Genomic DNA, 14,825 nt, shown 5'->3' on the forward strand with positions numbered 1-14,825 from the left:
GTTGTTGGATGTAACTGCACAGCTGTTGGCGCCGTAGGTGGTGAGAACGCGCCGCCGTCCAGAGCAGGCTGGCTAAGTGTTTCCAATTTGACAGGGAGAAACAAAATTGAAATTGCTGTGAGCGGGGAGTCCCGACTGTGGAGCAGTCTGTCACTGCGGCGCCCCTTTAGCTGCTCTGATGTGCGTTTGGCGTGCTGCGCCGCAGATGCCGCACTGTATGATCCACCCACGGATCAATGAATCACGCTACTTCTGACTGAAATGCACACGTCACCGCAGACGCCTGAGCCCAGAAATCTGGCTCAGAGGGAGCGCCATCGCCACGGCAATTACAGTGTAGCAGCGTTTTGGTTTCACTGTGGCACGTCTGGGGCGCGCAGAATGTTTTTGACCAACACCACTCAGCTGGTTGACGTACAGAGACATCACTACACCAACTGGAAGTCACCACATGATGTGAGTCAGATGGCGCCAATCATAGGCAACATGCTTCATGGCACTTTGTGTAATTTAGTCTTGTATGCTAACAGCGTTAGCACTTTTAGCAGCTATCATTAGCTTTATGTTAGGTCCAGTTAATCCACAATTGCTGAAGAAATAAGCGGGTCAATTTTTAATGCCCACACAAAAGCAAACCAAACCATTATGAAAACTACCACTCAGTTGCCCAAAATATTTCATTTCATAAACACCCTAACCAAGGTTAGCCTGTTAGCTTAGCTTACTTTATTCATCCCACCCACATCATGAAGGGTCTCGCCCATGCTCCACCACAGATTGTGCTCCACCTCTTTATCCATTTATGGATTGCCCATGACGTAGGCGGCATAAACGCTGCCAACATGGCAATCCCAAGCAGCAAGCCTCTGACAGTAATCTGGACCCGATCAATTGAACACACCTGAAGTGATTCGTCAATTAAATGATTAGATTACGGCGGGGAAAACAATCAATCATCAACTGCTTTGATGACTGATTTGTCAGTTGAAAAATTTATTAAGCAAAAATGTGAAAAGCTTCAGCTGCTGAGATGTGAGTATTGACTCTTTTTCACTCTTTTATGACATTTAATTTTAACACATTTTCATTCTGGATCGTTGGATTAAAGGGGTCATTCGGTAGATAAATATGGGTGTGGTTTAATGTTAATGTTAAATATCCATGAATTGTCATCAGTTTGTTTTTACACATAGCAAGTCTCCTGCTAATAGCAAGACTTACTTATGAAACGACTCATTTTAGTCTTTTGTGACATACGTCACAGAAGTAAATATCACAACTCCTGGTTGCTCTGAGACATGCCCACACAGCAAATTTGCAGGGAAAGCCATGCACTGTTCAGTCACACGACAGTAACCCCGATTCACCTCTCGGAGTGCCAGCGAGGCCAGCAGCGCCCCCTTTAGGTGCCTTTTCCACTATTTTAACATAGATCCCTAGGTGTCTCCAAAACACAGGAGCACAAGGAAAATATATTATCGACAATGATGTGAAGCATCCTTAGAAAACTAAAATAAATAAACAGGTGCAGAATTGCACTTGTTTTAAAAGGAGCTGTACCAGGCCACACCCCTTTTAGAGAGAGGCCGTCCCTCTCTCTGCGCTACATCTTTGTGTTTCTCACAAATAGATATTAAGGTTTGCAGCCATAAAAATGTACCCAACACACTTTCCTAAAATAATCTCATTGTCAGCATTTTAAAACTGTTTACTCATTAGCCATTAGCCAGCTACCTATGGCTAGTTGACCAAGATGGATTTCACTTTCTATTTATTAAATGCAGACATTTTAATGTAAAAACATTTGTACGTTACATTATTGCCAAGATTGTAGAAGAGATGCTTGGAAAGGTGTTAGCGCTGAGCTAAACGCTCCATTAACAACGTGGTGGCTATTACAATGTGTTGTAGCGTAGCATGCTAGCAGTGCGTCCTGTTGCTATGGAGAGCAGCTGGCACAGCACAGCTCTGTACCACATCAGCAGTCAGAAAACTATCGACAGCCTGCATTTACTGACTACAATATGCTGAATTAAAAACAAGCTGTTTTTGTGCCCGTCACTTTAAATGAAAAGGAGCTCCACTACGCCCATCAATCACCTTTGATCCTGATCACTCATCTGTGACACCAATTAATGATTTTAATGATTTCTGATTGCTGACCTTTGATCTTGGTCCTAATTGCTGAAACTTTGATCCTGATTAATGATCTGATACTGATTGCTGGCCTTTGATAGCAATCTTAGATCCTGATCGCTGAAACTGAATTCTAATCTTTGATGCTAAATGATGATCTGATTCTTACTGCTGATCTAGTCTTTTTTCCTGATTGCTGACTGCTGACCTTCGATCTTGGCTTAGGTACTAATGCTGAAATTTAGTGATAAGCTTTGTTCCTGACTAATGATCTAATGCCAATTGCTTATGTTTGACCATGGCCTTAGATCCAGATTGCTGAAGTTGAATGTGAATCTTTGATCTTGATTGATATCTAATTCTGACTGCTCACTTTTGAGTCTGGCCTTAGATCCAGATTGCTGAAACTGAATATTAATCTTTGATATTGTTTGCTGACCTGATTCTGACTGCTGACCTTTGATCCTGATTGTTGAAATTGAACGCTAATCCTTGATCCTGATCAATGATCTGGTGCTGATTTCTGACCTTTGATCTTGGCCTTAGATCCCGATTTCTGAAATTTAATGCTAATCTTTGATCCTGATTTATGATCTGATTCTGATGGCTCACTTTTGAGTTTAGCCTTAGATTCAGATTGGTGAAATTTAATACTACTCTTTGATGCTGTTTGCTGACCCAATTCTGACTGCAGACTTTTGATCTTGGCCTTAGATGCTGATTGCTGTAATGTAATGCTAAGCTTTGATCCTGATCTGATGGTGACTGCTGAACTTTGACCGTGGCCTTAGATCCTGATTACTGGTACTGTATGCTAATCTTTGATCCTAATTGCTGACTGCTAACCTTTGGTCTGGCCTTAGATTCTGTTTGCTGAAATGTAAAGCTAATTAATTATACATTATTATTTTTATATAGTTATACATCAACACATAAATAAAGAATTATACATAATTCGATTCCATTTGTGCATCTTTGATTGTTTAAATTCCCATAGAGGTTGTTTTCATTGACAGCTGTCTATCAACAGGGTATCTCTGATCCAGTTTATTTTGATCCCATCATGAAAGATCAAAGACAAGAACAGGATCAAAGTAATCGTGATCAAATCCCAAACCCCTACATTGTTCTGGATCTGCATCAAATCCTTTGATTGAAGTAGCTATTGATACAGTATCATATTGCTTTTTGTGTTACGGCATCCAATAACAAGCCACTGTGATTACTACAAAACACAGCGAGATGCTGTCAAAGCTACAACTGCCTAAACACTCAATGCCTGTAGGGTTCAGGGTCTTCACTAACCTGATGTTGGGTAGTTTCATTAATAATAGAAATGGTCTTCTTTGATGTAGGCTGATCTCAGTAACGTAAACACATTTCCTTACTGATGAAATACTCTGTCCAAATATGGACTTCCTCGACATACGTCGTCACAGGTGTATAAAACAAGCCGTCTCGGGCCTAAGGTTTGCTGACGGCAGAACAGTTTTTAACATACTCGTTCAAAAAACTGCTGGATGTTGAGGATGCTGAACCCAAAACACAAACTACATGTGAGTGTCGAAGGATTTTTACAGATCATGACCCCTTTAATGCCCGAGGAGGCTGCCTACCTGCCAGGAGCTGGACGGGATCTCCGCGAACTTGCCCAGACCTCCGAAGGTGTAGCAGCGGTACATGTGGTCCAGAGACTCGGAGCAGTGCCACAGCAAGCCGAAGCTGACAGAGTCCTGGCTGCTGCTGCTGGTCCTTGGCTGCTCCCTGACGATCCAGGCGGGAGAGATGAAGCTGAAGCTGCACACGGCCACCAGAGAGGAGGACAGCAGCACCCAGAAACAGCCCACACAGCTGAACATGGTGCCCGCGCACACACCCACACAACCGGCTTCTTCTTCTTTCTTCTCCCGGCCCAGGAGGAGCAAATGCATTTGGAGCCCAGACCCCGAAAAAAAGACTTCGAACTTCAGCCCCGGAAAGCGCACAGACACGTCCAGAACATCTGCTTCCAGGAAAAACTCAAGTCATCCGTCCGCAACCCCCCCCCCACCCCCAAAAATCCAGAGGAGCCGCAGGTGTTCCGTCAGCGGCGGAACCGGGAGCCAGTTCTCCTCTGATGCACTTTACTCTGAACGCGCAGCGCACTTTGCGCTGTAACAAACAGCGTGACGTCAAGCTAACGAAGAGTGAGGATGCAACATCCTGATTCCACTTCAAAATAAAAGTCCCGATTAAAGTGCGGGGATTAGATGTCAAAAACAAAATCAAATAAAAAAAAAAAATCTTAAATTAATCTCAGCAACATTCAAGGCTACACCGTGCCATCTGACACCTTGTTTAGACTGCACAAAAAACCTACATCAATAGTGCACTTTGCCAATATTTTCCAAGGTTCGCAAACTGGGGAAAGCATGAATTGTAATTTTTTTTCAGTCACAAAGCACTCACAATAAGGCTCTAAATCTGTCTTAGGTGCTGAGCAACTTTGCAAAATGCTTTACCTTAAATGATTTAGGGTTAGGATAGGAATAATTTTGGGGACATCCATAAAATGTTGGTAAATTTGAAAAATACTTTCACTACCAAAGTTTTAAACACTTCCAGAGGTCTTGCACAAAATCAATTCCAATATGGTCCAGGTCCCTTTCAGTAATAGTTCAGATCTGTAAAGCTTTGAACATATAGAGCTGTTTTTAGGCTGCACATGCGGCTGACATGAGGAAGATACTTGTGGGCAATCAAATCATGCAGGAATTGTTTGATGCACTGATGTGCACCCTGACCAACCCAACCCATGTGTGTTGTTTCTGCTGCACAACGGGCTTCACCTACAACAAAATAAATAAATAAAGTAGAAACCCAGGAGTTTGTGTTTCTTCAAAATGCAGATAACAGGGCCACAGCAGACAGCGGGATTCACTGTCCGGTGTCACCAACCAAATGGTCCCCCCATAAAATTTGGTCCAACCCTGCTGTCACTGCGCATGCGTCATTTGGGGCCACAGCTGCACATCTGACTCTGACTCTCTAGAGTCTAGACCCAAAGAAATCAAAGGGAATAATGCGATTATTAATCATCAGATGACAAAGTAAAACCTCTTAAATCATTCTGAAGTCAGTTTTAAGCAGAAATGAGGCAATAATCGGTCAGTCGCTACTGACGTTTTGAAATGACGGAGGTGCAGTGAACTCAGCAGTTGCTGCTGCTGTGCTTTGATCACTTCATCTGTTTTATTATGAAACAATGCTTTGTTTTAAGCAAAAATGAGGTGATAATCAGTGAACCACGAGAAATGATGCATGCACAGTGAAGGCAGGGAGGACCAATTTTTTGGGGGGGTGGGGGGTGGGGGTTCGGTCTGCTACACCGGCATTTAATCATAGTGGCAAGCATAAGATCATCCAACATTCATAAGAAATATATGTATTTATTTAGCAAGCCGATATGTGCAGGTGGCACTCCCTATTCTATGGTTTTCTGAGTTCTCTTTGAGTCCAAACTTTATGGTACACATTAGTTTGGAACTTAAGCTCCCTAGAGAACCAAATAAATTAAGTCCCTTCACCTGCTCCCTTGTTTTCCGCTCAGGGTCACCACTGTAGATCCAAGGCATGTTGAATTGGCCCAGGTTTTATGCTGGATGCCCCTCCTGACGCAACACCATATTACATGGAGAAATGTGGCAAGGGTGGGGTTTGAACCAGGAACCTTCCACACTGAAACCAAGCACACGAACCACTTGGCCAAAGCCACCTAGACCTTAAAGGACCAAATCTGCCCAACAAATTAAAAAAAAAAAAAAAAAAGGTGCCCAAAGGATTTTTACATTTTTATTAAATCTAGCCTGCAAACCTCATTTATGATCACATTTTCAATTAACTTCGTATTTTTAAATGGATTTTATCACAAATTATGGAATTTTATAAACTTCTACATTTCACATTGCACTGGGCCAACATGAACAAACCCATCAGAACCAAAAAAGAACTCTGGCAGCAAAATATCCATCTCAAACAAAGGTTGAACTGCAGCCATTATTAACACATTATTTAATCTCATCACTTTGTGCCTGTTCGGAGAAAGCTACATTTGTCAAACGGCACGCTCGAGCAGGTGTTCAAAAATATAAAAAGGTTATCGGGAGACGGCTCCTGAGCTACGTAATTTTAATCTGAAGGTTAATCCTACTAAAACTCCCTGTAATGACTCCAGTTAACTTGACAGCAGCATAGCCACCTGTCCAAAGGCATGTTGCGCCTATTAATATCAAAATATTTTGTGAGTTGCTGCGACTTTTAACAAAGACAATTTAATACATAACTTATTTGAAATGCTAAACTAATAAATAAATAAGATCCTAAATTCAGAACTAAATGTTTTAACACACACAAGGTATTTATTCTGTACTTGAGATTCTGAGTATTGTTGTGCATTTCTGCCCATTTCATGCAAAAATTTAGAATAACTCTGAAAAACACAATATTCTGTAACATTTTCACCTTGAAGTCACATAAATAAACTAAATCAAAGGTTAAAAAGTATATTATATAAAAATGCATTTTGTGATCAATAGAACAGTTTAAGAAGTATCATAATTAGTGCTGATATCGTTCGTGCTGTTAGGCAACAGAAAATTAAGTCAACTAGTCTGGAAGTAATTTTGATAATTTTATCTTTAAAAAAAGAAAAACATACATGTTTTTAAATTATCAAAAATGTTAAAAACTTGATATAGAAATTCTATTTTTAATAATGTACACTACATACTTTTGGAGTTTCTGCCTGATTTTACAAACCAGACAATACGAGATGCCATTTTGGATTCCGTTAACTTCAAATGTACATTTTTAGCTGTTTACTGAAATTGACATTTATTTATGTGTATATATATATATATATATATATGCTGGAAATTTTTTGATAGTGCACAGATTATTTTAAACACATAAATACCGCCCCCACCTGGCCAAAGGTGTAATCACTGTGAAACTGCAAAACGATTATTGCCACACAAAGACAGATGCGGTCAATCATTTTCATAATATATGTATTTAAATCAACCACATCTTAAATATATTATAGATTAAGTACACGTACGTCAGAAAACATTAGTGGTACACAGTACCAAGAGGCTGTTCTGGTTCCACTTCTTGGTAAGGCTCAAACTAAAATGTGTTTTTAAACCTTCCTCTTCCAGTCAATGTGTCCTGTCGTGGAAATTTGCATCATTGATGAATACAAAAAGACAACAATCACATTAAAAAAAAACACTTAATATTTGGGCCAAACCAGAACTCGACAGACTGTATATTGAACATTAACCGCGACGTTTGGAGTGTTCCTTTGGGAGTTTTTCTTCTATGGTCTGTAAAGGTACCAGGAGGTTTCTAGAGGTACTGATGCTGTCTAAAATTCAATCAGGACTTCTTCTTGATAACATATTTATAGATGTACTACAGTATGTAAATAGCCAAGGTAGCCCCGCCCGCATTAGGGAACCTTCAAATAAAACTGCTACAGGCATGTGCAGTTTTGCACGTCTACACGCATTCATCAGCTGGATGCTTTAAGACGGAAAGACAGAAGTCCTGCACGGGCCCTGAGGTCCATCGGTGCTTATCCGCATGTATCGAGTAGCGTGAAGCGGACGAGAGTCTCCGGCTCACCCTGGAGGGGGCGCCAGTCCATTGCAGGTTATTTCCACAGCCATGTAGGAACCGTTAAAGCTGGGTGGACTGGGACGATACAGATGAAGCGTCCGTTCCAAGGACAGGCTGGGAATCGAACTGAGCTTCCTTCCTCTACAACGTTTTAAGAGAATTTCAGCTAAAAAGTAAGGAATGTTTTTAAAAAAAACAAAACAAATTAAAGATGTGCTGTGAGGATATTTGAGTCTTCAGCGATATCCTCCGTCGGTCTTCACTGACATTATTAATAGACAGTTCGGCAGGCTGCGGCACACGGATGAGCTCCTTGGCCACGCCACCTTCCATAATTTCCCACCTCGAAGTTGTGCACGCTGCGTTCGCCGTGCTGTCAGCGGCTACACTTCTACCTTTTATAGTGTTACAGAGTTGGAATAATGACGTACTTCAAGTTTTCCCTCAGCCCAGGTGTGCACAGCCGACACAATCAGATAAAATGCATTGTTGGTACTCAAGTCCTGGTCACTCCCTGCAGACGCCGTTGCAGCAGCAGGTGCAGACAGTGACGGTCGTTTGGTTCCACGGTGGGGTCATAGCTGCACAGAGGGGGGAGGAGACTGATAAGAGGTCTAACCATCACTCCAAACACGTCACTTGGTGAGATCTTCTACCTTGGTTGTCTTCACGGGGCTGTCATAATTCGTTTGATGGACGACGTCGTTGACAATCATCTTGGCGATCTTCCACGCCATCTCCTCCTGCGCCTGAGTCACAGCACAAACCAACGCCTTTAAGCCACCCGTCTCTTAATGTAGCAGCACCCATTTCTAAATCACACGTGGCGAGCTGAGTTTTGAACGCACCTCGTCTGAGTTGCCTTGGACCCATTTCTTCATTGCGAGAGAAAACATGGAACCTAAGCAGCAGAAGAAGGAATGAGGCATAAATATATATACATTTATATAAAAGTCTTACTCTAAGTAAAATTTTTTTACACTCTAATAGAGCTGCAACAATGAATCAATATTAAACAAGTGCAATCTAAGATTTCTGACATTTGCAAATCTGAATCACCTCCAAAATTTAGCGGAGTCTTTCATGCCCTAATAACTATCTGTGGTGCAAATTTTGTTAAAATCCATGCAATATTTTTATGTAAACCTGCTAACAGACAGACAGACAAATAAATAAATAAATGCAGATGATTTTATTACGTCCTTAGCGGACATAATTATTCACCAACTATTTTAGTAAAGAATTAGTACATTTTCTGGAGTATTAAGCCGCACCTGTTGACTGTTGACAGAAAAAGGTGCTATTTTTATTATAAATATATTTATAAAATAAAAGTTGCACCTTTTTTCTGTATTATCAGCTTGTTAATTTGGGATTTTTGTGCACTGTTGTAGTGTACTTTAATTATTGCCATGTATTCTATTATTATTGGAGTTTCTTTTGATTCCTGGGAAAGCCCAATATGAATAGTTGTCAATAAAAATAAAAACAACAACAACAACAATACACATTAATTTTAATATATATTTTTCACTGGAGTCTCAGCCGCAAGACTTTGCAAACTAGTGTATATAAAAAACAAAAAACAAGAAAAAAATGGTAATTGTTTTTAATCTTTTGTTTTTAATGTCTGAATTCTCTGACTGACAATGAAAATAATCGGTCACTGCAGCTTGATGAAATACGTTAGGATGATATTTTTTGTCTCAGGAAGAGGGAAAGTGGTGTCAAAAATTTTCTTCCCAAAGTTTTCCCCTTCCCATGACTACCTTTGTAATTTCAGGTACTTTATGTTTTTTGTTTTAATACTGTTTTTGATGACATATGTGAATGCAAGTTTGAGCATTATTAGTAAAATTTATGCTTTTGATTTACATTAAGATGTGACAAATCAGAAAATAATCAATAGACTAGTTTAAAAACTGCTCTGTGTCGGTCCCTTGCTCTGATGTTTTTACTCAGTTTGAGTCTGTGACTCTTACCGTCTTAGAGGATGTGGTTGGCCATGTTAAATCTTCAGGTTCTCCCCATGATCCTGTCCGTGCATGATTTTTTTAAAGAAGTTTTAGCTAGTGTAGGGCAGTCAGTTCTTGCCATTGTAAATTGCAGTTTGTCCTCCGGTGTGGTTGCTGTGAATTTTCAACATGCAGTGGTGCAGCCACTGCTTAAGAAACCTGGCCTTGATCACACTGTGCTGGCTAAATATGTACCCATTTCCAAACTGCCTTTTCTTTTGATGGCTTTAGAGAAAATTGTTTTTTGTCAATTGAAGCAGTTTTTGGATGAGAACGGCATCATGGAGTTTTTTCAGTCAGGTTCTAAAACCCTTCATAGCACGGAGTCTACTTTAATAAAGGCTTTTAATGAAATCCTCCTTGCGTGTGATTCTGGCAACCACGTTGTTTTGGTTTTGCTCGATTTAACTGCTGCCTTCGATACAGTGGACCACAACATTTTATTATAAATGTATAAATGTTTGTCACCGTTACTAGCTATATAAGAAGGCGCTAACTGTCTAAAAGTTATTGGATGTAAAATTATTGGAAGCTAATTGGTCCGCTGATGGTTTTTGAAGTTAGCTGAAAAGCTAATGTGCTAACAAAAATGTTAGCTTTGATAATTAGCGGTTAGCGGAACTGTGCCCACCACTGCAAATCGGGTACTTCAATTTAACGTGCAAACAACAACAATAATAATCAGACACACTTATACACAAATCCAATTGGATGGACACACTCGACACCACGACAGTTTATCTTCATTTCTATGTGATGTGGTTTCACCTTTAAAGCAAATATGAAGTTGATTTAAATTAAACAATTTAATTAAAAATATATATATAGATACACATTAAAATGAGCTACGCTATACAGCACATTGGAACAAACAGGATTTTAATTGTCGTGTAAATTATAAGCAGCTTAACAATTCATAGCTGCTTTTATTGCCTTTATTGTAGCCAACAGCATCAGCAAAACTTTAATTACAGACATTACGTTGTTGCCAAATAAAACCAGCAAATTTAATGGAAAACAAAATGATTATTGACCTTTCACTGCCTGCCTGCATACACACACACGTGCACACACACGTGTGCACACACACACACACACAGACAAAATGAATCTTTTTACAAGCAATGCATCTGGATGAAAACTTGTTTCTGTTATAGCACCATCCAGACAACAAAATTATCTCTGGGAAGGAGTCTCAGCATTTGGAGAAATATTTTCATGTACCACTTGAGACATATGACAAATAACAAATAATAAATCTTCATCAAATCCTCTGCAGTCCTGTAAAACCATATTATTTGCTGTTTTAGTCCGATTGAAAATCATTTTAATTATCTTTAAATATAATTATCTTTAAAAATGTGTGTGTGTGTGTGTGTGTGTGTGTGTGTGTGTGTGTGTGTGTGTGTGTGTGTGTGTGTGTGTGTGGGAAAATTAAGTTCTAAGTAATAATCAGCAATGACATCTTTGTGTCATCATGTGAAGGCAAGAATGCATAAAAAAATTATGAGGCTTGCCACTTGATTATTCTTTACTAAAATAGAAAAACAGATCACATTTTGCTGAAACAGAAATGGTTTTAGATTTTAACTTATTCATTTGTTCATTTTCAGAACCACTGATTTCAGTTAAGGGTCACAGGGGAGCTGGAGCAAGAGGCGGGGTTCAGGGGAGAACATGCAAACTCCACACAGAAAGGTTCACGGGCATCTCAAGCCTAGAACTTGTGTTTTCTTTTAAATCCTTTAAACGCCAGAGACGTGGCTTTTTTGTTTTGTTAAACACAAGAAATGTGTTTAGTATTTTAGGATGCTGAGCTGTTAAGTGAATAACAGCAGCCGGTGGGTGAGTGTGTGTTTACAGTTTGATGCTTTTCAGGAAGAATGAGACATTGATATCTATACAACAGGAAAAGAGTGTCATCGTGCCTTTGGATTTCTTCACGTCCGGCTCCGGCTCGGCCTCCCTGATAAACTGACCCAGCTCGTTCACTTTCCCAAACGTCATTTTTCTGAGCAGACAGAGGAGACAAGTGAAGACAGCAAGTGAGACAAAAGTGAGCCTGAGGCAGCGGCTCGCGTTTGTGCGTCTGTTCAACACGTGAACTTCAGCAGGCCGACCAAACCCCCCCGCATGCCCACTTTGTCTTTGAATGACATCATCTTTAACCAACAGTGTTCTTTTTTTAGTCAACACATGAAACAAGTTAGGACAGAGTGAACAGATACAAAACTGAAACAAACTAAAACAAAACACACACAAAAACAGCCCAACATCAACCTCCGGTGCTGAAAAATAAAGCCAATGTGGAAGTGCTAAAACTTGCAGTTCCTTTAACAGACACTTGGAGCTGGCTCCAAAAGTGGCCAAAACCTCAAGCATACATGTTAAAATCTTCAACGTTACAGCAGGAAAAACAATGACAACAACAACAACAGCAAAAAAAAAAAAAAAAAAAAAAAAAAAAAAAACATGTTTAGAACCTATTGTAAACAAATTGTATTTGTCTGTATAATGGGGGGGTGGACTTTTAATACAACTCAGTTTCAGCTATGTTAAGCCATAAAGTTATAAATAATCAGGGGCGTGGTCACTCAGTCACAACCAGTGTGTGTCAGATCAAGGCAGCCACCCGTTAGCCAGTAGCAGAGGCTGCTAACTGCAGTGGAATCAACTACCTTTGTCCTTTCTGATCATACTATTGCAATATTTGAGATAATATGGCTTGCTGTGCAGTCAATTGTAGTTGACATCTAAGAAATCAGTCCTGCAATATTTCCTTTGGTTGTAAAATATAGCAAAATATTAGCATTATTTAGTTTGTATGTTAGCACTAACTAGCAGGTTCAACACCACTGATGGCGCCACAGTTACAGAGGAAATATACCGGTTATAATTTAAAAAAAAATCCACTGGCCAGCCTCCAAAAAATATGCATTAATCAAACCAACACACCCAGGTTAGCCAGTTAACCGTAACTTGTTTGGTAAATATGAGATTTAAAGAGTGCCAGTACTTTCAATTTGTGGACCTCCGGGCAGCTGCTGGTTTTGAACCAAAAGCCTGAGGACAGTGTTTCTGCATGTTTTCTTGCGATGCGATGTTTTTGTGTCTCTTTAACTGTGCTGTGTCGTACACACTCACCCAGCATACGGCCGCTGGTACAAAGACTCCGCGTCCAAGCTGGCAACATCCACTGTTATTGCCTCGTCAAAGTTTTTCAAGATCTTTATTGCTGCCTTCTTAGCACCTTGCTGTAGCGAGGAAACATTATAAAGGCAACATTATTTTGTTGCCATCAATGACAGTGATCACAACCCCTCAGCATTAAAAAAAAAAATCATCTTTGAAACCAAGATTCATGAGGTGGAACGGGTCCAAATGTCAGCAGACACAGGAGCAGCCCCAGAGGGCAAGAACATGGAGGGGTTTGAGGTTCAGGGGGTCACCTGGTTCTGAGATCCTTCGCTGGAGTTTGAACTTGTTCGGTTGTTGTCAGCTGGCGTGGCCTGACCTGGAGAGTTGACATTCACAAACTCGTCTGCCCGCACCGAGTTGATGAGGTCACTCAGGTATTTGTAGTAAAGGTTACTGGACAGGAAGCCAGGCATGTAGACCTGAGCAAACGCAAAATATGAAAATAATGAGATCCCAGATGCAACAGACAAAGGTCTCCTTCCTGACCTCCACATGCCACATTATCAGCAGTGTTCACATTTTATTTCATCAACGTTTAGCAGGTCATTCATCACATCACATCTAATTCATCCACGTCTTAAAGTACTCAACAGACATGGACATCCAACTGCAAAACATTTATCAAATTGAATGGAACACCAGAACAAGCGAAGGTTATGGTAATCAGGAACATCGAGGATCTGGACAAATATGACCAATAAGGTATGAGGACACAAACACATCACAACACCATGACACAGACCAGAGGAACCTATTCATCTACTACCTATTCATCTACATCTGGAGACAAGAAGGATATAACTCAAAGGATTGCTGATCATGGAAAAGTAGAACTGAGAACATTTAAATACACAGACCACAATGTACTGGACTTGGAGCACGATATAGACCCAGACAATAATTTCTTCTCAAATATCAATGACAGTTGTTGCTATTATACAGATGAACAGTTTAATCGGATCATTAGAACGGATAACAAATTATCAATAATCCATTTCAACAGCAGAAGTCTATATGCAAACTTTAACAACATTAAATAATATTTAAGTCAGTTTAAAAAAATATTTAACATAATTGCTATATCAGAAACATGGATCAATGAAGATAAAGGAATGGATTTTGAACTGGATGGATATGAATTTAATTGTGTAAACAGAAAGAATAAGAGTGGAGGAGGAGTGGCTGTGTATGTGGATAAGAACATGGATTATAAAATAGTAGACAATATGACAACTGTGATTGATAACTTATTAGAATGTATAACTATTGAAATATGTGAAGAAAAAAGCAAAAATGTATTAGTCAGCTGTATATATAGAGCACCAGGATCTAGTATTGAAACATTCACTGACTGTATGGGAAAAATGTTCTCAAAAACTAATCAAAAAACTGTGTTCATTTGTGGTGACTTAAATATTGATCTGCTCAATCCAAATAAGCATAAAATAACAGATGAATTTATCAGTATAATGTACAGTATGAGTTTATATCCAAAAATCACCAGGCCAAGCAGAATTACATCCCATAGTGCTACCTTAATTGATAATATGTTCAGCAATGATATTGAGAATAACACTGTGAGTGGATTATTAATCAATGACATTAGTGATCATCTACCAGTTTTCATCGTTTATAATAGAAACCATCGGCGGAATCAGCCAGAGGAGAAAATAAAATACAGGCGAGTGCGGACAGAGGAAAACATGAACACACTAAAGAAGGATTTACAGGAGCAAAACTGGGAAAAGGTATACAGTGAAAGTGATGTTGATAGTGCATATGAAACTTTTTTACAAATATTTACATCATTATATG

At 39.7% G+C, this 14,825-nt stretch overlaps 2 protein-coding genes across 3 annotated transcripts in view; both read right to left on the reverse strand.

Moving 5' to 3' along the window:
• LOC117516903 (transmembrane protein 211) overlaps positions 1 to 4,252 on the reverse strand; it is a 282,775-nt gene extending 278,523 nt beyond the window's left edge. The window contains exon 1 of the mRNA XM_034177788.1: positions 3,753 to 4,252. Within this exon, the coding sequence (XP_034033679.1) occupies positions 3,753 to 4,067 (315 nt within the window). The 5' untranslated portion in view covers positions 4,068 to 4,252. The remainder of the gene's footprint in view (positions 1 to 3,752) is intronic.
• A 2,915-nt stretch (positions 4,253 to 7,167) lies between these two features.
• The window catches only part of akap10 (A kinase (PRKA) anchor protein 10), a 34,805-nt gene continuing 27,147 nt past the window's right edge, over positions 7,168 to 14,825 (reverse strand). Inside the window, exons 10-15 of one of the 2 annotated variants that reach the window (XM_034177790.1) lie at positions 13,262 to 13,429; positions 12,957 to 13,066; positions 11,741 to 11,823; positions 8,646 to 8,698; positions 8,454 to 8,546; positions 7,168 to 8,378 (exon numbers count right to left, since the gene is read on the reverse strand). In XM_034177790.1, the coding sequence (XP_034033681.1) occupies positions 8,373 to 8,378; positions 8,454 to 8,546; positions 8,646 to 8,698; positions 11,741 to 11,823; positions 12,957 to 13,066; positions 13,262 to 13,429 (513 nt within the window). In that variant the 3' untranslated portion in view covers positions 7,168 to 8,372. The other variant, XM_034177789.1, reaches the window with a different exon arrangement.

Source organism: Thalassophryne amazonica, chromosome 9 (genome assembly GCF_902500255.1).
Source record: "Thalassophryne amazonica chromosome 9, fThaAma1.1, whole genome shotgun sequence".
Lineage (NCBI taxonomy): Eukaryota > Metazoa > Chordata > Actinopteri > Batrachoidiformes > Batrachoididae > Thalassophryne > Thalassophryne amazonica.